General features: G+C 24.3%; 6 protein-coding genes and 1 long non-coding RNA gene across 8 annotated transcripts; 3 read left to right on the top strand and 4 right to left on the bottom strand.

Moving 5' to 3' along the window:
• Nucleotides 1–4,538: 4,538 nt before the first annotated feature.
• LOC122860039 lies at nt 4,539–5,062 on the bottom strand. The gene is made up of 3 exons (XR_006374416.1): nt 4,831–5,062; nt 4,719–4,739; nt 4,539–4,633 (listed from the first exon to the last, which is right to left on the bottom strand). It is a non-coding gene; the product is annotated as an uncharacterized LOC122860039 (long non-coding RNA).
• A 121-nt stretch (nt 5,063–5,183) lies between these two features.
• Nucleotides 5,184–7,094, bottom strand: LOC122860038 (MTRF1L release factor glutamine methyltransferase-like). 2 transcript variants are annotated; one of them, XM_044163680.1, is made up of 6 exons: nt 6,770–7,094; nt 6,563–6,651; nt 6,290–6,503; nt 5,976–6,220; nt 5,650–5,909; nt 5,184–5,573 (listed from the first exon to the last, which is right to left on the bottom strand). In XM_044163680.1, exons 1-6 carry the CDS (start codon nt 7,007–7,009, stop codon nt 5,554–5,556), a joined length of 1,068 nt encoding a protein of 355 aa, XP_044019615.1. In that variant the 5' UTR covers nt 7,010–7,094; the 3' UTR covers nt 5,184–5,553. The 2 variants fall into 2 exon arrangements, with proteins under 2 accessions (XP_044019615.1, XP_044019614.1); XM_044163679.1 differs by having other exon boundaries at nt 5,184–5,532.
• A 124-nt stretch (nt 7,095–7,218) lies between these two features.
• On the top strand, nt 7,219–8,741 carry LOC122860049 (transmembrane protein 208-like). Its single transcript, XM_044163691.1, has 6 exons — nt 7,219–7,404; nt 7,672–7,830; nt 7,903–8,039; nt 8,138–8,222; nt 8,326–8,455; nt 8,668–8,741. The coding sequence occupies exons 1-6, from the start codon at nt 7,399–7,401 to the stop codon at nt 8,697–8,699; spliced, it is 549 nt and encodes a 182-aa protein (XP_044019626.1). The 5' UTR covers nt 7,219–7,398; the 3' UTR covers nt 8,700–8,741.
• A 105-nt stretch (nt 8,742–8,846) lies between these two features.
• Nucleotides 8,847–14,184, top strand: LOC122860048 (nose resistant to fluoxetine protein 6-like). Its single transcript, XM_044163690.1, has 13 exons — nt 8,847–9,058; nt 9,196–9,745; nt 10,664–10,914; nt 11,221–11,438; nt 11,721–12,039; nt 12,112–12,272; nt 12,381–12,549; nt 12,674–12,870; nt 12,988–13,126; nt 13,196–13,391; nt 13,514–13,656; nt 13,734–13,870; nt 13,951–14,184. Exons 2-13 carry the CDS (start codon nt 9,397–9,399, stop codon nt 13,994–13,996), a joined length of 2,325 nt encoding a protein of 774 aa, XP_044019625.1. The 5' UTR covers nt 8,847–9,058; nt 9,196–9,396; the 3' UTR covers nt 13,997–14,184.
• Nucleotides 14,185–14,538: 354 nt separating this feature from the next.
• LOC122860051 (alpha-1,3-mannosyl-glycoprotein 4-beta-N-acetylglucosaminyltransferase B-like) lies at nt 14,539–18,819 on the top strand. Its single transcript, XM_044163694.1, has 7 exons — nt 14,539–14,824; nt 15,005–16,221; nt 16,297–16,404; nt 16,475–16,668; nt 16,744–16,880; nt 16,959–17,074; nt 17,134–18,819. The coding sequence occupies exons 2-7, from the start codon at nt 15,196–15,198 to the stop codon at nt 17,161–17,163; spliced, it is 1,611 nt and encodes a 536-aa protein (XP_044019629.1). The 5' UTR covers nt 14,539–14,824; nt 15,005–15,195; the 3' UTR covers nt 17,164–18,819.
• On the bottom strand, nt 18,782–21,864 carry LOC122860050 (probable cytochrome P450 303a1). Its single transcript, XM_044163692.1, has 9 exons — nt 21,750–21,864; nt 20,954–21,039; nt 20,173–20,893; nt 19,918–20,098; nt 19,727–19,835; nt 19,447–19,627; nt 19,254–19,371; nt 19,032–19,170; nt 18,782–18,960 (listed from the first exon to the last, which is right to left on the bottom strand). Exons 2-9 carry the CDS (start codon nt 21,036–21,038, stop codon nt 18,782–18,784), a joined length of 1,713 nt encoding a protein of 570 aa, XP_044019627.1. The 5' UTR covers nt 21,039; nt 21,750–21,864.
• Nucleotides 21,865–22,049: 185 nt separating this feature from the next.
• Nucleotides 22,050–24,186, bottom strand: LOC122860043 (methyltransferase-like protein 17, mitochondrial). Its single transcript, XM_044163683.1, has 8 exons — nt 24,011–24,186; nt 23,758–23,929; nt 23,283–23,679; nt 23,042–23,195; nt 22,825–22,968; nt 22,657–22,740; nt 22,270–22,547; nt 22,050–22,181 (listed from the first exon to the last, which is right to left on the bottom strand). The coding sequence occupies exons 1-8, from the start codon at nt 24,053–24,055 to the stop codon at nt 22,106–22,108; spliced, it is 1,350 nt and encodes a 449-aa protein (XP_044019618.1). The 5' UTR covers nt 24,056–24,186; the 3' UTR covers nt 22,050–22,105.
• Nucleotides 24,187–24,448: the final 262 nt, after the last annotated feature.

Genomic DNA, 24,448 nt, shown 5'->3' with positions numbered 1-24,448 from the left:
AAATAATAATACAGATTTAACATCACTACTATGTCCAAGATTAAAAATTATTTCAGTATCAAAAGAAGGCTGCGCTGAGGCTTCATTACAAATCAGCAAATCAGCGAAAATCACAACCGTCCACGGTGACGAGCCAGGTAGTCAATAAAAAAAAATTAATAATTTCAATTATTTATAATAAAAAATATATATATATTAAATAATGGACTTGGCAATTTAATGGACGTTGACATGATAATTTTAAAAGCTAAAAAAAATTAACGAAACGAATCCCAGCTCCCCTCGGTGTTGTTCCACGATCCTCGAATTTATACAACAAATTTGTAAACAAAAAAATATAGCTATATTATATATATATTTATGAGAACGCGCACTGAAAGATGAAGAAAAATTAAACGAGTAGGCTGACGCAGAGTAATTTAATATTTATTTAAAAAAAGTTATTGATAATATTTCTACGAAAAAAATTATTGTCGGTCCGAGATAAAATTGTAATGTCGTTGAGATTAATTAATGAGAGGTCAATGAAAGAATTTTATTGTGTTTGGTATATCAGTATACGAGATTGTAAATATCTTGATTAACGTGCGAAGACTATTATGATAATAATACAAAAAAAAAATAAATAAATAAAACAATTATTAATAAAATTATGCCTTACGCACGTGACTCAAGAAATAAATGCGATTTATTTGTTAGGCTGTGACAGACGTCTCGTTACCGGGCACGTTTATGATTGAACTGATGCAATGGTTTTTAAAAAATTATAATATTGATTGGCTGCCCGGTTTATGTTTACGTAAAAATATTTTATTGTATTTATATATTGTCACAGTATAAAAAAAAAAAAGTATTGGTATTATTTTATGTTCAATAAACATAAACAAATCAGAAATATCAATATTTGGTAGTCATTTTAAAAATTTAAAAAACAAAACGAAATCGTACTTTTCTTCTTAATTATTAAGAAAAAAATCTTTAATTATAAACAAAAAAAAAACTAAATAAAGTATTGTTTGATAAATTTTATTTTAGTTATAATTTTAAAAAGAAAAAAAAAAAATTAGAAAAAATACCAAAATATTATATTCACATAAAATGGAGAAAAAAAAATACTAAAAAAAAAAATATTCAACATTTATAGTTATTGTGATTCTCGACTTTGAGTCAACGGTGTTGTTGTTATTATAATTATGATTATATTATATTTATAATTGTAATTTAAAAAAAAAAAAAAAAAACTTTTTTTTTAATGAATCCAATTAGCCCGGTATCATTGAGCCTGTCGCGAGACATGTATATAATGTATTAATTCAGTTCAAATATCCTTGCGAACAACTAACCCATTTATTTCTGGAAAAAGCAAAACATATTTTACAAAAAATAAAAAAAAAAAAAACCAGACAAAATAAAGTTTTATTCCGATTTTGAATATAAAAAATAAATTAATTTAAAAAATAAGTCAAGCAAAAACGTATACCCAGCTGGAAGGAAATAAAAATCAAACGTTACTATATTGTCAATATGTTGACTATTTATTTTAATTATTATCGCATAATTTATTTCTTTTATTTTAATAAAAAAAACAAAATATTATCCTAAAAATACAAACATGTACATAAATATATATTTTTTTCTTTTTGTTTAGCATTAAAAACTTTCAAGTGCAGTTGAATTGTGAAAAGATGAGACATTTCTCAATAATAAAATTGCATTCTTTAGCATATTACTTGTGTCTTTTTTTAGCATATGTTTACGTCGTATCAGCACTAGCCATCTAGAAATTATTTTCTATTTTTTTTCTAAATTCTGAAGCATAAGTGTGTTCAATTAAAATTGGACCAATACTTGGAAAGCAGCTCAGAAAAGTTGTACTAAAGCTGCTGAAAAAGAGAGTCAACTTACAATTAAATGTATTGAGAATTTATGTTGGAAATTGTAAGTTGGTTTTCGTTGTGTCAGACTCAACAGTTCTGCTTGGTCTCAACACAATCTGGGATTATTTGTCATTAATTTTAGATTACAATAAACAATTGTATATTTATATTTTTTAATTTTTAACTTTGATCATGGTAATAGAAATTTTAATTTACCTATTAACATCTCAAGTTATTTATATTATTAGTAGAAATGATCTACTAATATGTGATTAAATATTGAATAATATTTAATAATATAATTATAAATCATAAATTATGAATTTCATAATTAAAACCAATAATATTAATATGACAATCGTTTTATTATAATTTTATTATAATAAGTCAGCCAAAAAGAAAGAACATAGGTACTTATATTATTCAAATATTCAAAGAAAAAAAAATATAATAATTATACCTACATCTTAATTTGCAGGAATCAATAGGTTTAAAGCTGGGTTAAAATCGATACTTGGTGCTGGACCATTAAAGTCAACTGTAATCCACACTTGGTAATTGGTCTTTACACCGTAAAATAAAAAATAATAATGTTAATAATGTATATCTTTTTATAAACATTTTATTAGAGAACTTCTTTATTTATATTAAATGATAATTATTAATCAATATAAATATTGCTTATCAATTCGAATAATGAAAGCCAACTTACGTTTCATCACTATCTAGTTTTTGTAATGTTAATTTACCAAGTGTCATTGATTCTAAAATTCATTGAACATGAATTTTATTCGACAACAAATAATAATCAATGCCTGTTATTGTTGATAAATACATTTTATATGTCTTTGTATATTAAGTGACAAAAAAAAAAAATTGAATAATTAATAAACCTAACCTCAATCTTTTGTTCGTTAAATTCGAGACATTTCTAGCAGTGCATTGTGGTTCCTTTGCAAAATTGATTAAACAATCAAGTTTGTGTCAAATAAATTAATTCAACTTTAGTCAATTAGTTTTTCATTAAATAAAATATACCTATTCAAATTGAAAATTAATCTAAATAATAATAATTCAAAAAATAAAATTTACCATGACCACGTGTATAAAATAAAATTAATAAAAAGGTAAATCCAATGAATAAATTTTTTTTTTTTTTATTCAATTAATCATTTTTATATTTTTATTTTTTATTGAATTGAATTACATACTTTTTAATGATTAAGTTATTTTTTTTTCAAAAATTACTTGCGTTTCCCATAGGTCTCTTCGGTTCTGTAACAGACAAAACAAAACAAAAAAATTAATGCATAATTTTTTTTTTTTTTTTTTTACATTTTATTTTAAAAAAAATTTAATAATTACTTTTTCATGTAGGTATCCAGGTCCCATTCTATTAGAGCGTACACCCCACATACCCCACATACCCCACCGATTATCAACGAGGTCTTACCAAAATTATTTGGGAGACGAAAACCCATTTTTACTATTTTAGTCAGAGTTATCAATCAGAATGACCAAAAATGACAGATTGACAGCAGCAGACAGCAGAATGAAATATAATAAGAGCCGTGCAGTCAGGTGCAACTGGATAATTAGGGGTGCGTTTAAAAAGTAACTTTGTAAATATTATTGTTACTTGATGTAAGTATGTAAATAAAAAAAAAAAAAAAAACTTTCGATTACCAAAAATAATAATAAAATTATATAGTCGATACATGAAAATTAGTAACTAATTTGATTGATTACAAATAAATAAAGAAAAAAAATTAAAAATATATGTTTCAAGTCTATTATTTATCATTAAATAAAAAATATATATATTCCCAATGATAAAGTTGCATTTTTTAGCATATTACTTGTGTCATTTGTATTGATTGGTATCATCAGCTTTTTGAAATTGGATTAAAATAACGAGGTACGTCGTAACAGCACTAGCCATCTAAAAATTATTATTTATTTTATTTCTAAATTCTGAAGCATGAGTGTGTTCAATCAAAATTGGACCAATACTTAAAAAAGCAGCTCAGAAAAATTATACTAAGCTGCTTAACAAGAGAGACAACTTACAAATTACAATTGAATGTACTGAGAATTTATGTAGGAAATAATAATATAAATTATGTTGGAATTAATAATATATATTTGTCATAAACAGTTTATTAGAGATATAAATAACTAGCTGATTTACGTAGCTTTGCTGAATTCAACTTACGTTTCACCATTATCTAGTTTTTGTAATGTTAATTTACCAAGTGTCATTGAACACAAGTACAACAACAAATAATAATCAATGCCTGTTATTGTTAATGAATACATTTTATATACGTTTTTTTATATTGAGACAAAAAAAAAAAAAAAAAAAAGTTAAATAATTAATAAACCTAACCTCAATCTTCTGTTTGTTAAATTCGAGACATTTCTAGAAGTGCATTGTGGTTTCTTTGCAAAATTTATTAATCAATTAAGTTGGTCAAATAAATTAATCCAACTTTAGTCAATTAGTTTTTCATTAAATAAAATATATTCAAGTTGAATATCGATCTAGATAATAATAATAATTTAAAAAATAAAATTCATCATAACCACGTGTATAAAATAAAATTAATAAAAAAGTAAATTCAATGAATAAAATTTTTTTTTATTTTATTTAATTAATCATTTTTATATTTTTATTGAATCAAGTTACATACTTTTCAATAATTGAGTAATTTTTTTTTCATTAATTACTTGGTTTTTGAAGTTCCCTCTTGAGCCTGTAACAGACAAAACAAAACAACAAAATAATACATAATTTTTTTTTTTTTTTACATTTTATTTAAGAGAAAATTTAATAATTACTCGTGCATTTTGGCTTCTACCCTGTAACAGACAAAACAAAACAAAAAAATTAATACGTAATTTCTTTTTTTTTTCATATTTTTTATTTAAAAAAAAAAAAATCAATAATTACCTCTGCTCTAGGTTGTTTGTGTCCCATTTTATTATACGATACCCTATATATATTCCACCCAATAAGCACGAGGGCACAAAGAATTTTTGGAATTTATTACTCATCTTTACCCTTCTCATTGTTCTCATGTTTACCAGTCAGAGTTTTCAAATTTTGATCAGAATTGATCAGAATTGATCAGAATGTATGCCAGTAACCTCTAGGCGTTACGGCAATGAAGCTTAAAGTGTCGATGAGGGAACGAGTTCGTTGCGGGGGACCATAAACGAGAGAGGGTCGGTATTACAGGCAATACTTACTTAAAAATGCAGTAGATATTTTTAATGTTGAATGTTAATAAATAATGTTAGAAAATTTTTTTTTTTTATTTAAAAACGTTATGATTTACAAGTTATTGACAATATGTAATATTATTCATCGATATGTTACAACAAAATATCAATTATAAAATAAGAATACAAATTGAAAATTTCTCACACAATAATTGAAGATTTACATTGTTTTTGTACATTTGACATTTCTCATATTAATATATATTTTTATAAAATTTTTTTATATACTTATTCAACTATAACTATTTTTCAGCCATAATCGTTCTCCTTCTCCTTCTCTTTGCGTGCATATTGTGGCACAACAGTGTCGATTTTTCCCGCTTGAATTCATGATGTCACAATGTGGCTGTGTATTGACTATTGACAACAACTGTATTACAAATAGCCAACATTATAAGAAATTCTTGAAGTCTATGACGTGCATTTCCAATTAATAAATCTTCTTTTAATCTTGTACATGCCATTATATTTATTAATTAATTTTTACCTTCAACTTTTAAAGAAGGATACACTCGTGATAATTCTACAAATCTATCGTTATTGCAAAAATCTTTATATGTATGTAAATATTTAAGTTGAAAATCTTTAAATTTTTCAGTAAAAAATTTTATATATTCTGGGTGTTCTGGATCAACTTCAAGAAAAACATGTCCAGTTGGAGTGAGAGCTTTTGATGCATATTTTAAAATAGGTTTTATTACTTTTAGTCCATCAGGACCTCCATCCAAAGCGTTTATATCTTCAAATCTAAAACAAAAATAATTAAATATAATTTATCTTGATTTTATTTATTAGATTTAAAAATAATATTACATTTTAATTTCAGGCTCTAGCTCCATGACTTTTTTGGTAGGTATGTAAGGTGGATTACTGACAATAAGATCAAATTTCTCATTATCAAAATTAATATGTGATACATCTGATGAAGATTTAAAAGTTCCATCAATTTCCAATGTTACATTGACTATTTCTACTCGATCATCAAGATCAAGATTTTTTCTATTCTCTTTGGCAAGGTTGCAAGCATCTGAATTTTGATCAACAGCTACACATTTAATCTACAAAAAAAAAAATTATGTTTATTATTTATAGAGCTTTATTTTTAATTATAAATTTAAATAATTTACTTTTTTACAAGAATGAGCAAGAGCAAGAGATATTGCTCCAGATCCACAGCCAATTTCTAGTACTCTACATGTGTCCCAAGAATTTTCAGATATTCTTTTTAAAATAAAATCAATGAGATATTCTGTTTCTGGTCTTGGTATGAATATTGGTGGTACCAATTTCAATGTTATATCTCGAAAATCCCATTCGCCTATTATATACTGGACTGGCATTCTAAAGAAATTGACATTAATTAATTTAAATAATTTATTAATTAAAAATAAATAATATACCTTGCTAATCTACATTCACAAAGCCTGTCCAGTTTTTTAATTTGTTCTTCTGTCAATCGTTGATCATGAATAGTCACAAGATCAATTATCTAAATAAAAAAATAATAATAATTACATTCAAGCAAAATAAAATCATTCAACAAATTTAATAATAGGTAATTAGTTTTACATGTTTGTATATGTTAAACAATTAGTAATGTTTATTACTTTGGTTCTTCCTACAACATGTGCTAGTATGTGTTCAATTGAAGAAATTGGCTCGGGTATACCCTCATCTTCAAAACGTTGACCCCAATGTTTGATGAATCCTGCAAGTGTATCATCTCTAGTTGTCAATGTGCACAGTGAATTTATTAATTTTTTTGGACAATGATTTAACACTCTGTACTTGTTTGGCAGTCCACCAAGTCGATTAATGTTTCGTAGAAATAATTTTAAAGGTAACATCTTTCTTTGATGTTCTTGACCTTTGTTAATAATTTAAATATTTAATTTTATTTTTATTTACAATGTCTACTGTCAATGTACATAATAAAATCTTAAAGGTGTATTTTCAATGGTTTTTTAAAAAACAAAATAAAAAAAACTTGGTCAACAAGTAGCTGATTGTTGGCCAAGTAGCTTTTAATTTTATCGGCTCTTATAATTGACACAGTTCATTTATTGGACAACATCATATCTTGTAAACATCCACGTGTGTCAAAAAAAAGAGAAAAATAAAAAGAGAAATAAAAGATCAATGACATGTTGGTGTAAAATCATTGGCTTCTATCACTTTGTTATTACATTATCATCAAACAATAATTAAATATTAATCAATAATAACAACAACAACAATGGCTGTAAGTTTTTGACACTTTTTTCTAATATTTATTTTTTAAATTTACTCAATTTATTTATATTTTGTTTATCAATCAAACTATGTTTACAAAATGCTTTAAAATAATTATTTTTTACCTGTCATTACATCAATGATGATACAGCAAGTTTGTTAATTCATAAATAGTTACATAAAAAAATTGATGAATATTTTGTAATTAATTAACATAACCTTTTGTTATTTTGAACTCAAATTTTGTTATTAAATTAATTTATATATTTATTTTTAGCCTCCAACAAAAAGTACCAAAGTTGGAACGAAAGGTTCCAAACAAATTGTCGAGGAAAATGTATCAACATTAAGTTTTTATCGTAATATGGTATTTGCTGCTGTTGGAATTTATTTAACTGTAATGATGGTGTTTTTTGAATTTACAACGTTAACAATTGTAAGTTGTTTATTTATTTATCAATCAATAAATATTATGTATAAGTTTGATATTAAATGATTTACTTTTCAGACATTGACAATCATCACTGCCATAGTATACGTAGCATGTTATCAATTTATGGTTTATATGGCCAAGACTCAGTACTCTGAAACAGGTCAGCTTTCTAACTCTGGTGTTGATCTCAACATGGAGGGTGGAATTGCTGAGTAAGTGCCAACATAATTAAACAAAAAAAATAAATGTTGATTATACATTTGTATAATGATTCTGATAAATATGATAATAATATGTAATTATTTTTCAGACACATCAAAGACTTAATTATTTTAACGTCAGCAAGTCAAGTTTTATCATTAACATCAAATTATTTTTGGCTCTTGTTACTCTTGGTAAGTTAAATAATTTTTGTTCCTTCAATTGATCATTTTTAAATTAATTATTTCGTTATCTTTTCAATTAAATATTTTATTAATTTAATGTTATGATTGTCAGGCACCAGTACAAGCACTTTGGATGCTTTGGAGTAAAGCAATTAAACCTTGGTTATCCTCAGGAAGTGAGGAACAACAACCAGAAATGACTGAAAAAAAACATCGAAAACTCGAGCGTAAACTTGCTCGTCGTATGTAAAAAAAATATCGAAATAATTATTTTTCTTTTTTATTTTTTTTTTTTTATATAATAAAATTTTAAAATAGTTCAATTAATTTCAACATTTTGCTAGTGTTATTTATTTTATAATTTTTATTAAAAGAAAGAAAATATATATTTCATTCGGTATAATTATTGTAGGTATATATTATATTTTTTTTTTTTAAATGCAAATTATTACAGATGTATATTTGCGGAATAGACAATTTGATTGATAAAAAAAAAAAAACTATTTTCTCTCTTAAACTGCGTAATTTTATGTGATTATATCACGTTGCAAAGCGGCATGCGTCAGCGGGGTCGAGTCGGTGGTGGTATGATCGAAAGTTGTTCAATCAAAAAAGGTTTATGATTATGGTGGCAGACTACAACTAGTAGATTTAAACTATGAGATTGTTTAACTTGTTTAAAACGATCTCACAATTTATCAACGCTCAAATACTTGAAATTTAATCTTCATCTTATTCTTATCGTGTTGACATTTGAACATTTTGAGTCAAAATTTGTATCATAGATAAAAAATTTAATATTAATTTATTATTTTTAAATAGTAAATTAATAAAATTTGCATATGGTTTGTAAAATATTTAATATTTATCATTAAACTATTCGTCTAAAAAAAAAGGAAAAAAAAAAAAAGATATTACTAGACCAATAACTAATGATTATTTATTAACTTGTTTGTTTATTTTAATTTTATATTTTTTATAGAATTAAATTTTATTATTTTCTGCGGCTGCACCACGTGTCACAATACAAGTTGTCTACTTAAGTCAGTCGAAATCCAAACTTGGCCTCAGTTCGAATGAGGAAACTAACGACTGAATAGCTCCTCAAATATATATATGTTGGTACTCTTGTGTACTTTTTCTTTTTGCCAATATACAGATATTTAAAAAACAATTTTCTATTATGATTTTTAACGGTTTTAATATAATTTATATATTATTATTAACAATATTATTTAATATAAATTATAATACAAGTGCACATGATATTTGTAATAAAAATTGGACCGATTGTGAAAATCCATGGATAACGAAATTACAACAAAAAAAATTTAACAATGATTTAAATAATATTAATTTCAATTTTGGTGAACAAATTAAACAAACAAATTTTGATATTCCATGGTTTTTAAATATACCAATATTACCAGTTTTATTTGCAACATCACCAACTCTACCAAATGGTCATTGTAAAAGACAAGCACAACGTTATCTTCAAGAGCTACGAAATGGAACACTTTGGGCAGCTAAAAGTGAGTATTATTATATTTTTATTAAGTAATTAAATCATTATTTATCTATTTTAATTTTATAAAAAAATTAAATATTATTTATCTTTTCAATTTTAATTAAATCATGACTTATCTATTTTAATTTTAATTAAATCATTATTTATGTATTTTAATGGAATTTTTTTTATATATTTATGTTTATGATGATCGGAAAAATATTTGTTGACATCTTTGTGATCTTGATCAACATAAAAAAGCTAAATATAATTTATCGACGTCAAAATTTAATGATATTGTACCTCTGTGATCTTCATCTATTATTTAAAATAATCATAGAAAAAAAAAAAAAAGTAATAAATTTGATGAAACAAGTTATAACTTTTTTTCATTAGCATAATGCTCTTTGACCTAATGTACGCTGTACAATTTTTTTTTTTTTCATCATATCTATGACATTTTTTTCTCAGTAAAATATTTAACTTGTTTTATTATTTGAATACTTCTGTATATATTTATTTTTATTTTTCTCGTATATCAATTATCAAATAACTCAATCTGATACAAAATTAAAAAAAAAAAAAAATCTTTATCTCGGGTAATAATTTATAATTAAAAAAAAATTTATACATTTGTATATCTATCGTATTTTTTATTTTTAATTAATAAGAAAATAAAAAAAATGAATAATAATTTAAATGATAAATAAATAATAGTAGAAAAATAAAAAGGAAAATTTTTTTTTTAACTTCTCTTGACATTGACTTAGCCTCTTGTCATTTAAAACATTCCATTTTGTCGGCTTGATTCAAAGTCAATTAATACTTTGAAATATATTTATTCAATTATTCATAATGGTAAACAATTAGAATAAAAGTATTATTTAAATATTATTTATTTAAAAAATAATATATATCTATATTTATTTATGTGTATTTACAGTGTATGATTCTTCAGCAAAATATCCAGATGGTATAATTGATGGACATGTTGGTCATTTGGGTAATTTCGATGAATGTTATAATTTAAAAGTTAAAATACCATCATATGATGATAATAATGAGTATGAAGAAATAAGTGGTAATTATTGTTTGGTTAAAATTGAATATCAACAATATAAAATACCAATTAATAAACATGGTCCTCACACACTTGATTTTGATCCAAATGGGTCAGTATGGGAAGCAATTCAGGTCAGTGATCGCATGTAACCTGTTTAGTATTATATAGATATTATGTAACTTTTCTCATCAAGGTTCCCTTTACAATCCCCAAAATAATAATTTTTTTGAAGGTCAACGACCAGGCCCTGGTCCCATTTGAATGAAATAAATTACACAATAAACATCAATCAAATTATGTCAAATTTATACATGAAAAAAAATATATATACATATAAAATTAATAATAGGATGATTTTGTAAAAATATATAATATATGCATGGTGATTTATTTGCTTTAAAAAAAAATTATTATTTAAATGATAATATTATTAACAGGAAAAAGGAGATTTTCGTCGTGCAAATAGAAAAAAAATGGAAATGGCACTTTGTGTACCAGCAACTTGCAGTGCTGATGACATTAAACAAGCATTATCAAAACCATTGGAAATAATTGGCAAGGATAAACAAATATTAGTTACAACTGGAATTCGTGCTAACACGTGTCAAACACAAGGAGATGAGCCTGAATTCTCAAATGCTGCCAAGGTCTACTGGTAATTATTTAAAAAAAAACAACTTAAATATATTTTTTTTCTTTATAAATTTATTATTATTCTTCATCATCAAGGTTTATAATTCTTACATCACATTAAATTTAGCTTATTTCTTATCTTTAATTTATAAACAAAAAAAAAAAACAAAATACGTGGATATATTTTAAGTTGAATAAACTCTTAAAAAGAATAATAATAAATATTCAAAAAATAAAAAAAAAATATATATATAGGTATTCATTTGAAAAATATAAAAAAACTAATAATATTTTTTTTTTTCAGTTATGTAATATTGGGACTTTTTTTATTTACTGGATTGGGAACGTGGTATGATGTATCAAAAAATAAAATCTACAATGAACAATCGAAAAAAAATGATGCTGATGTTAATGATGATAATGATGTTTCAATTATTGGTGATGTACTTTGTTGTTTTTCAGTTAAAAGAAATTTTAAAAGTATCACTGATATAACATATACTCATCCAGGACTTGATAGTATTCATTTTATTAGATTTTTATTTATGTGTATGGCAATATTTGGACATCGAATGATGGAATTTTATAAATTGCCTGTCACCAATAGTCGATACCTCGAGGAAGTAAGTTTTTTCAATTAATATTTTATTGATAGTTAATTAATAATTTATTTATTTTTTTTCATGAAATTCAAGACTTACAAATGGCGTTGGCTTATTGTCATGTATAATGGGCCAATAATAATTGAAGTTTTTTTTGCAATTGGTGGATTATTAGTAGCATATTTTCTACTTACTGAATTAGATAAAACTAAAAAACTTAATTTTATGGCAGCTATATTTATTCGTTATTTGAGGTGAGTCAAATTAAATAAATAATAAAAAATGTAAATATTATTATGTAATATATTACCTATGAAAATTTAATTTGAATTTTTAAAAAAAACATAATTATTTATCAACAGGCTGACACCTCTTTATCTTCTAGTTATAATGTTTATAAGTTTAATTTTACCTCACTTGGGCAATGGACCTTACTGGCACTCCAAGGTTCTTCTGGAAAGCACAACTTGTTCAGATAATTGGTGGACAAATATGCTCTATATTAATAACTATGTCAATGTCGAAAGATTCGTAAGAAAGATAACATTTTGTTTACTAAATTGTTTTTTTGATATTTCAAAATTATTAATATATGTTTTTTTTTTTTTTATTACTATTATTATTGTTGATGATATTTTAAATGTTGTGCTTACAGTGCATGTTTCAAACATGGTATCTTGCTGTTGATTATCATCTATATATCATGGCACTTGTTGCTGTTTATTTATTTTGGAAAATGCCACGTAAAATTGGATATCCATTTCTAATTTCAATTATAATTATTGGTTGTACTGTACCATTTTATGTTACATATTATCAAAATGTTCCACCACTTTGGTTGGGTCTACCTTAGTAAGTCTTATTCTAATTAATAATTATTTTCTTTTTCTTTTTAATTTAAATTATTAACAATAATATAACTATTGTTTTTTTGTTTGTTTGTTTGTGTTTGTTTTTTTTTTTTTTAAGCCTCAGAGACATCAGAGAAATTAAATATTTCGTTGAGCATTATGTTAAAACTCATGAACGTATACCTTCATATTTTGTGGGTGTTGTTGCTGGAGCAATAATTTATGATCATAGTTTATCACCTTGGAGACTAGCTAAAGTAATTGTGATTTATTTAAATTAACAATTAAATGCTTTCAATTACTAATTGTTTAATTTATATTATCAGGTATGGTCAAGAACATTGATCATTCTTTTTGGACTTGTTTTAAGTACAGCAACTCAAAGTATGGCATGGAAATGGTATGATCCAAATTACATTGCAACACCACTGGAATCTGCATTGTACTCGAGTTTAAGTAGACCTGCTTTTGCAATGTCCATCATTGCAATTATTGTTTTGCTTACAATCGGTGATGGATTGGGTAATATGACTAATAGTTTAATTTTATTTTGTTATTTAAGAAAAAAAAGAATATATCAGTCAGTTGAATTGAGCAATAATATATTTTTATTTGTGATGATTTAATTTGTAATTTTTTAACAGAGACATATCATGCTATATTAAAGCCACGCTGGGTTCAGCCTCTAGCTAGGCTTGGCTATGGGGCCTATTTAATTCACAATATTCTTCAAATATATGACCTTGGTTTTACAAGGCAGACAAGAACATTCTCGTTTCATACCGGAGTAAGCTATTAATTATTTATAAACTACATTTAAATAAGAAAAAATTTATAATAAATATTTATTTAATTTTATTATAGATATTTGAAACTCTGACAGATTTAATTGTAACATTTTCAATTTCGCTTCTTTTATCGTTGACGATAGAGGGTCCTTTTAGGAGGCTGGAAAAGCGATTTATCATGAAACAAAAACATAAAAAAACTACAATAAAAAAGTAAATAGATAATAATTTATTTGATGATTAAAAAAATATATTTTAATATATTCTAATTATTAAACAATTATTATTTTCAGAGACACTGTCATCGAAAACAATGAATTGGCTAAAAAAATAAATTAGTTGATGAAAAATAATTTGATTATGACATCAGTGCAAAGAAGTGTAAAAAAAAAAAAAAGAAAAAAATATAATTGTATCATATTTAAATTATTTTTATATATTTATGTTTTAATTTGTAAAAAAAAAAAACTTGATTAATAAAGTATTGTGCAGGTTCTAGTACTTGCTGTCAGGAATATTTTTCAGGACCATAATTGATTGACTAATAATTATATTTATATAATAAAACAGAGTAATTTACACTCTTAAATAATTTTTCTGTATTTCTAATAGATTTTGGCAATTTTTCGAAAAATTTCTATCGATGAATTTCGATGAATGCGTTTCGAAAATCATTCACAAATTTCGAAAATTAATTACAGGTTTCGAAAATCAATTACAGCTTTCAAAAAGCATTCACATTAATTTTTTTCACCCTTACAAATACTCTATTTGTTTATAATAAATTTATTTATTTATTTTTTCTATTATTTATCTAAAGTAGAATTCTTTTTTACCGAATGTTTACCCTCCCCAACAACTACTACAGTGTTCGCATTACTTTTATTTATTTATTTTTTTCTCTAGTTCCGTTATCTCACCAATGCACACACATCTGTTACATTATAGTGATGTATATTTTTGTTTTTATCTCAAAGCAACTAATAAAAATATAAAATACCATACAAGAGATATAAAAAACAAATCTATCATAGTGAATAATAAAAATAACAAAATGTAAAAACTAACAATTTTCCATTAGCTGTCAAAAATAGAATATTATTTTTATCGATCAGCAAGCATCAAGTGTCATTAATAACATATTATTTACACTGTAATAATGTCGAGGTATGTGCTAAAAATCGAATTTAAATAATAAATATAAAAATGTAATACATTGTCTAATTAAATAAAACCCAAGTACTTTAACCAGTTTTTTTCATAACTTAATTTTCTTATTATTTATATAAATAATTTCTACTATTTCAAATATTAAAAAAAATGTAATAAAAATATATTTATTTTCAGTTTGTAAATATATATTTTACAAAAGTGATAATGGAGTGTGATTTATTTACAATGTTTTACGTAACTTTTAAAAGACCTTTTGAAGGACAACAAAAATAGAAGAAAATAAAAAAAATAAATAACATACAACTATGATGTGTCATGTAGGGCAATGAAAAAAAAAAAGAAGAGAAAAAAAATAGTCAAAAAAAATGATAATGACAAACACCATTGCTGTGACATCAACAAGAAAAAAATGTATAATAATATTGATGGTTGTTTTAGTGCCATGTGCAATACTAAATTTAGTATCAACACCAGATATGTCAGAAGAGACAATATTACAAAATGGTATTGCTGAATTACAAGTTAAACTTGAACATTTACAATCAAAATATATAAATATACAAGAAGAAATAAATATATTATCACATCAATTATTATCACTAACTGAAAATAGCCATAACATTCCAGATTTACAATTTTTAATGCCAAATACAACAACAAATATAACAAGCATTAAATTACCATCAATATATAATTTTTTACCTCATATATTAAATGATCATAATAGTCTTAGACCAGCATTTTTACAAAGTAAAAGTCGTTGTGGCGTTAGTATGGTACTTGGTGTACCAACAGTTAAAAGAGATGTACAAAATTATTTAATGTCAACATTAAAAAATTTATTAGATCGTATGACACCAGCTGAAGCTGCTGATACAATAATCATTGTTATGGTTGCTGAAATTGATATTGATTATGTAACATATATTGCTAAACAAATTGAAGTACAATTTCCAGTTGAAACAGATAATGGTCTTATTGAAGTTATATCACCATCATCAAATTATTATCCAAATTTAACAAAATTACGTGATACACTTGGTGATGATCATCAACGTGTATTATGGAGATCAAAACAAAATTTAGATTTTGCATTTTTAATGTCATATGCACAAACAAAAGGTACATTTTACATACAGCTAGAAGATGATATATTAGCTAAAAAAAATTTTATAACAACTATGAAAACATATGCATTACAAAAAATAAGTATGAAAGAAAATTGGTTTGTTCTTGATTTTTGTCAATTGGGTTTTATTGGTAAATTATTTAAATGTGTTGAGTTACCATGGCTTGTACAATTTTTTTTAATGTTTTATAATGATAAACCAGTTGATTGGCTATTAGATCATTTGGTGTCAACTAAAGTTTGCAGTCTTGATAAAGACAGTGTAAGTTTTTTAGCTATTTTTTTCCTACCAAGATTTGTTGAATGAATAGTAATGAATTTTTTTTATAATTTACAGAAACATTGCAAAATTGCCAAGGCTGAATTGTGGTTACACTATAAACCATCCCTATTTCAACACATTGGTACACACTCATCACTCAAAGGAAAAGTACAAAAGTTGAAGGTAAAAAATTAATAATGATAATTATTATTATTACCATTTAAAAAATGAAATATTTATTTTATTATTCAAGGATAAACAATTTGGTAAAATAACATTATATTATGCTCATAATAATCCTGATGCATCTGTGGAAACTCAAATAACATCTTATAAACAATATACACTTCGCAAGGCCTACAAGGGTGAATCATTTTTCTGGGGTTTATTACCACAACCTGGAGATTATTTAAAATTTAAATTTGTACATCCTATTTTTATAAAAAAGTATGATTTACAATATAATAATTTTCTAATTAATTAATTTATTATTTAAAATATGAATAATTTATTTTTTTATAGATATTTATTTAGAAGTGGTAATCTAGAGCATCCGTTGGATCAATTTTATAATACAACTGTTGAAATTCTACTTGTTAATTCGAAATCAATAGATAGAAATAGAAATGATGTTACTGAGGATGGTTATATTATTATTGGTAATATATTTATTTTTTAAATTGATATTAATAGATTATTTTTAGGCGAAAAAAAATATAATTCAATTTTTATTTTAGGAAAATTTGACAGTCTTGGAGTTGCTCAAGGTACAGTTGATAAAAAATATGGTAAAGTTGCTGTTATTAGATTATCAGTGCATGGTGAAAGTGACAATTGGGCAATTCTATCGGAGGTAAAATTTTCATATGAAAAAATAATTCCTTTTTTTACAATAAATCATTTTTTTTTAAGATACACATTGTACCAGATGAAAGCAGTTGACGTACAAATAAAAGTGGAGGAAAGTTCTATCGCTACCAAGTGCACTAGTTATTCGGGAATTGAAATAAATAAATTATATATAATTTAAGAAATATATTTATAAAAAAAACAGTGCAATCATTTACATTGACAGCCATAATTAAAATTAAAAGGTATTAAAATACCTGCCAAGAAATACTACAGGTAAAAATAATTTTTGAATTGATATAAATTTTCTTCCAATACGTGGTAACAGGCTCTAATTAATACTATTAAAATCTCTCTACATTATATTCGCTTTGTCGTGAGTTTACTCTATTTTACTGATATTATTTTTTCTCATATATGTATATTTTAAATACATATAAATATTTTTCGAGCTTTAACAATTATATTTATATATGAAAACGAAAAAAAAACTGCTGACAAATCATAATACAAACAAAAAAAAATAGATACTGAATGAAATAATTTATAAAAAACAAAACTACTCTATTTTCAATGAAATTTTAAATAATTTTCATTTTATACTTTGTTAAAGATTAAATATTTATGTTTCATAGTCTAGTTATATAATTACAAAACTAATAATTATTTATTAAGTGTTTAAATTGTTGTTTATTTTAAAATTCACGTGTCATGAATTTTCATCAGTATTGTAATTCTCAATGAATGATATTATTATTTTTAAATATCCGGTGTACTTAATTCAGAATTACTTATTAACATACTGTTGTTATTTTCGTCTTTATTTTTAATGTTCTATTGAAAGTATTTATAAATAAAAAAAGCTTTTGACTGAAACAATTTCTCTCAGTTTCTGAATCTCGAAAAAATAATTAATATTCACAAAAAACTATTGGAAATGAACAAAAACATTTAGTCATTTATAATTAACAAATTGGTGATATTTATTTTTATATTTCGGGTTATTTAATGACCAAAATAAAAATGACCCGAAATTACATATGGTCATTGTGATTAACGAATGAACAAAAAATTTATTATTTTTCTTTTTTTAAAATTTTTTTAAAGAATATAAAATGGAGCAATACAAATGACGTACTTTTTATTTACAAAGAAATAATAATATTAATTTAACAAGTGATAAAAAAATTAAAATGGTGTATTTATTGGTATTAAATTATTTAATATGTCGTGGTGATAAGTTTAGAATGAAAGTAAATTCTAAAATATAAAGAAAAAAAAAAAAATACTTATGTAACAATTATTATACAACAACGAAGAATGTAATATTAAAATAATAATTATATGTGTTGTGTTTATTTGTCTGTAAATATTTGTGGATATTTTATTTTGAATTTTTTAATTATGATTAATATGAATATTAATATTAGTTACAGTAAATAATAAAAATTATTGTATACAAAAAAATTAAAAGAGTATCTGTTTTGTTGCATATAAAAAATATTTTAAAATTGTTCAATGATACAATCTGAAAAATGTGTCTGCCAGAGCAAGATTTTAATTATAGATTGGGTCAATGAAATTCAGAATGGCCTTTCTGACTAGACGTTGGGCGCCTCAAGGGTTTTCCCTTTTTTATTTTTTTTTTATTATGTCAAGTTGCACACTGTAAATTAATTAAACTTTGATATATTTTATTTTTTTTATTGTCTCAATATCTTTTGGTTATCAAAACGCGAAATGGTAATGGACTTGCTGTGACACCATCATGAAATTTTGTTGTTGGTTCCTCGCCAGGAACTGGAGAAAATGTAAACGTCTGTAAAAGAGCTGCTGTAAATAAAAAGATATTGCTTTTTGCCAATACTTCACCCATGCAATGATGTTTGCCTAGAAAAACAAAAATATACTATTATATTTATCTGCAAGCTATTACTAAATTTAAACATCTGTTATCTTACCAATGCTGAATGGCATGTACTGATCAGGAACTGAAATATTTCCTTTTTCATCGATGAATCTTTCAGGACGAAATACTTCAGGATCACCCCAAGAGTCATTCATTAAAACTCTATTGAAATTTGCTACAATCATTGTATCCTACAACGAAAAAAAAATATAAATATTTAATTAAAATTACAACCTTATAATTTACTAATTTTTTTATTAATAAAATTAAATACTTTTGGTATTCGATGTCCCATTATCCAGGTATCTTTGAGTGCTCGATGTGGAATATTCATAGTTCTTCCCATAAACATTCTTACAGCTTCCAGACTGATGGCATTGACATAGGTCATTCTGCAAAAAAGAAAACAAACAATTGTCATTGGAAATTAAATAATAATTAATTTTTTTTATCAAGAAAATACATACCTAGGTCGATCAGACAAAAATGGCAAACGATCTCGTCCAATCACTCGATCAATTTCATCTTGAGCTTTTTTCTGAACATCTGGATATAGTACCAAATATAAAAAACAAAAATTCAATGCTTTTGTCGTGGTTTCAGTTCCTGCCATGAATAAATCAACACAAATTGCCAATAATTGTAATTCTGAAAATAAAATAATTGTGTTAATCAAAAAATATTAATAATTCAATTGATAAATTATTCATTCAATATTCTATAATTTATTCATGAGATTATTTCTACCAGAAAATGTTTCACCAGATGATTCAGTTTGTAAAATTTTTAAATATGCATCCATGAGATCTTTTGGAATATCTGAATCAAATGTTTTTTTGTGATCCAATAATTCTTCCTAAAAATACAAAATTCAATTAGCAATTAATTATTTAATCATTCAAGATTTTTTTTTTTTTTTCCTTTAAGTTAATACTAACGTTTAAAAAAGCCCATAATTGCTGATGTGTTTCCATGAATTTTGTATAACCAGATGCTTTTGGAGCAATATATTTGAGAATTGGAAAATGTCCAAAGGGACATCCAATCATATCCAATTCTTTTAACAGAGTTGTTAAAATTTTTTGAAGATGAATTAATTGTTTGTCATCTTGATTAAATCTAAAATTAATTATTATTATTTATATTGTTATAGAAATATAAATTTAACAGTTTAAAAATATATTTAATTTAACCTTTTACCAGCCATCATTCTCCAGAGTGTATTAAGAATTGAAACTCCAAAAACTTCATCCATTTGTACAATCATTTCTTTTTTTTGAGTTAATTTTCTAACTTCAGCATAATCCTCAGCTTTCATATACATATCTTCAATTTTAATTGTTTTTGGTAAATTTTTACGTATTAAATTATCAATTGACTCTTGATGCCAATTATCAGATGAATTTTTTTTATATTCTTGGCTTGTTAATTGATATATAATTCCATCATTTTTAATATTATTTTTATATTTATTTATATCATTATATTTATTATTGATCAATATATTAGACTCCAATTGTGTAATTAAATTATTAACTAAATACATTGCTTCTTCTTCAATCATTGTGGCCATATCATTTTTTCCAAATCCAAAATTACGCAAATGACGTAAAAGAAATTTACGTTGTTCAATCCAAAGTGAACCATCAGTTACTAAAACACCACGTCTTTTTCCCCAAGTTCTTGCTTCATAAACTGGTCCAATTGGTCGACCATCACAGTCTTCATTCATCAACATTGATTTCATACTTTCATAATTATTTAATATGACTATTCTATCTTTGCCTATTTTTAATCCAACAATTGGTCCATATTTTTCGCTCAGTAGTGTACATGTTGCATGCAAAAATCCAGTTTTTTTACGAATTTTAGCAACTTCAAGTGCTGATCCTAATATTGGTAGCCACTTTGGTCCTAAAAATAATTATATATGAATAAATTGACGATTATTTCATTTATTTTTTTTTTAAATACCTGGAGGATAGCCTTTTGGTTTTCGTGATCCAAGATACAGCAACAACATCATCAGGATAATAACAAGCACAATAATCGTTAACATTCTAAATAAAAAATAAAAAAATTATATTAATTTGTTTTTAAATTATTTTTTTGTTGTCATAAATGCATTATGCAATTAACTGTTACGTTAAATTTTTCTTTTATCAACAAGTCATGTAATTCAATAATCAAGTGTTTATAAGAGAAATGCATGTGTCTAATTAAATCATGCTGTATTTTATTGCAATATATAGACATGTCTTCTCAAGTGATTCGTGCAACACCGGTAATAACAACTTGATTTTTGCAAGTTAACGAAAGAAAGTAAAATTAAATGATCTTAGAGAGAAAGTTGATTTCGGTAACAACTGCAACTCCAACCAGTTACTTGTAAAAGTACTTTGTCCTCTATTATATTCAACAATTTATTATATAACACTGGATTATTCAAAATTTCTTTCTAGAATCACATGATATAAATGAAATGTTATTTAAAACTTAAATAACTAATTTTAAAATTTACAAAAGGCTAGTTTAAAAGAAACCAATTCAATTAATAATATCAAACAATTAAACGTATTTAATTCACTTCTGGCTTAGCATTTATTGGATTAGTTTAAAATCAAAGAAGAAATATCACTGGATTTATAAATTTTTTAAACAACAATTCTATTTTTTCTTTAGAAAATAAAAATGATTAAATTATTAACTAAATATATTTTTAGTAGAGCTTAAAATTTATTATTAATGTATAAATTAATTAATGAAATACCTGGAATATGCAGCAATAATGTTGTATATGATGTAGGTGAAACTGTGCAATAAATTCGAATGCAAGCTGCTTTTAAATCTTCTGGGAAAATGTTGAGAACAAGTGCAGTAATATTACTGGAGGGAGAAGAAGTTGATTTGAGTGTATACAAAACATGGATTTTCACTTTTTACCCTTGTAAAAAAAAATTATGTGTATGTTTAAATAAATATTAATGACAATTGAATTTTGTTTTTATCATTTTTTAAATTTATTAAATCTACTATTTACAAATTAATTTGAATAATCTATCATAAGATGAATAAGATAAAAAAAAAATAAAAAACATTAGCAGCATAGAAAAATTAGCTGGTTAATTATTTTTCTGGATTTTTTATTACCATTGGTAGACGATCACCCCATCTGCTAGATCGTGCAGTATAAAATACTGGTCTAAAAAAATAATAATAATTAAAAATTAATAATAAAATTAATTAAAAATTAAACAATGATAATAGATGAAAATTTAAGATAATATTACCTTTCATGTTTTCCAGCTGAAAATATAATTTCTTGCAATTTTCCATCAGTATTACATAAACGACAAATTGAATGTCTTGAACGAACAACAACTGGTCTAACTAATCTTGGCCACATTTCTTTTTCATCACGTTTATCACCTTTTCGAATGACCAGATAAGAATAACGTTCATGTTTTGGTTCCAATGTTCTTCCCAATGATATTTTAAAATAATGAGCATCAAAATTACAAGGTGTATTATCAACTTTTAAACGAGGACAGCTGAATTCATGTGGACACTAAATATAAATGTATTTATAAATATTAAATTTTTTGTTAATTAAATATTAAAATTTTCATTTAAAGTAATAAAAGCTTTTTAATGGAATATTTAATAATTAAACTTACTGGTGAAAAAAAATATCCTGGACTGCCATTGTCTTTAACGTTGTCCCAGAGATGAATAAAAAAATCTCTAGCTTCATTGATCAGCTTAAAATAAAAATTTAAAAAATTAAATATTTATTTTGATTTAAAAAGTTTTCATTGAATTATTTATTAAAAAATTTTACTAACTGAAAAACCAGATGTTGTTCCTTGCTCAACAATAACCAAGTATTTTTCAGTTCTACTCCATAATTTTAATAGTGTATCAATTCTCGTTCTTCTGTCTGGTAATTCCATTGATGTAAATGCACTCACAACAATATCAGAAGTTGGCTAAATATAAATACAAATTAATATAAATAATTTACAAAGATTTAATAAATAAAATTATTAAAATATTACTGACCACATTTGCTACAGGAAGATACTGACGATGAAATATATTTTTAATTTTAGGCTCTGAACGACTTGCAAGTGAACAAGCCAAGTCTGATATTTCAGTGGATATATCAACACAAATATATTCTTTTAATGATCTATTCCACAATTCATTTGCAGCCCTGCAACAATAAACGAATAAATATTAACAAATGAAATGTTGATCATTGTTTTGTAATTTATAAATAAAAGTACAAATAAAATATTACCAAGAGACTGTACCAATGCCAGATCCAAAATCAAATAATGTCTTTGGTTTAAATTCTTTATCACGATATTTAATTTCACTCAATATTTTATAAAGTATTGCATAATCTTGTGCTCCTCTTCCAACCATATACAATAAACTTTTATGTTTATCATACTGCATTGGTACCCAATTATATATGTCACTTTTAAGCTTTTTTGTAGCTCTTGTTTTTATTGATTTTTCAGCTTTTTCATTGTCTTCAAGTAACATATTTTCATATCTTCTTTCTTCCATCAATGATTTAACAATTTCATGCATTTTTGATTCTTTTACTTCTTGTTCAGTTGGTGGATGTCGACCATTTAAATATTGATATAATTTTTTTGATTCTTCTTTTATTATATTTACTTGATAATCTACAAGAAATAATAATTTTATTGCATTGAAATAAAGCTAGTAATTATTTAAATTATTTTTATGATTAATTGCATTACCTTCTAATTCTACAAGCATTGCTTTTGTCACCCATTCTGGTAATTGTACTAAAGGTCTATGAACAACTCCAGAATGTTTACGAGGTTTTAATTCATCTTTTTTAATTAATTCTTCAGTTTCTTTATCCATTATAATTTCTGGTTTTATTTTTTTTTCTTTTGCAAGAGCAATCTGTGAAATTACAAAATTAAATATGCCATTATTTTTTAAATTAACAATATTGATTTTAATAAATAATTAATAATTTCTTACATTTCGACTTTGCAGCATCATTGGCCGATATATTTGTTTAAACATTTTTCTGGAAAAATATAAAATTATGTCATGTAACTATTTCAATACATCCGTTCTACTTAGTTATTTATAATTGTAAATAATAACTCAATTTGACAATCAAAAAATTATCGAATTTGAATTATACAAAATTAATGAGGTCACTGTCTAAATAAAAATAACACTGGCTCTGATAAATAATTAATGAAATTTTAATAAAGATATTGATTTTTTAATTTAATAATTCTGACAAGTGAAATTTAATTAAAAAGATTATCAAACATTACACATGTAGGATGGATCTCCTAACCTAAAAACAACAGCTGATTTAAATAAAAAAATATTATTTAAATTCAAATGCATACACTGACATTGTTTATTGTTATTTTGTAATTGTTAATAAAAATAAAATTACAA

This window comes from Aphidius gifuensis, unplaced genomic scaffold, assembly GCF_014905175.1.
Source record: "Aphidius gifuensis isolate YNYX2018 unplaced genomic scaffold, ASM1490517v1 Contig3, whole genome shotgun sequence".
Classification (NCBI taxonomy): domain Eukaryota; kingdom Metazoa; phylum Arthropoda; class Insecta; order Hymenoptera; family Braconidae; genus Aphidius; species Aphidius gifuensis.
This window is presented reverse-complemented; position numbering and strand designations above follow the sequence as displayed.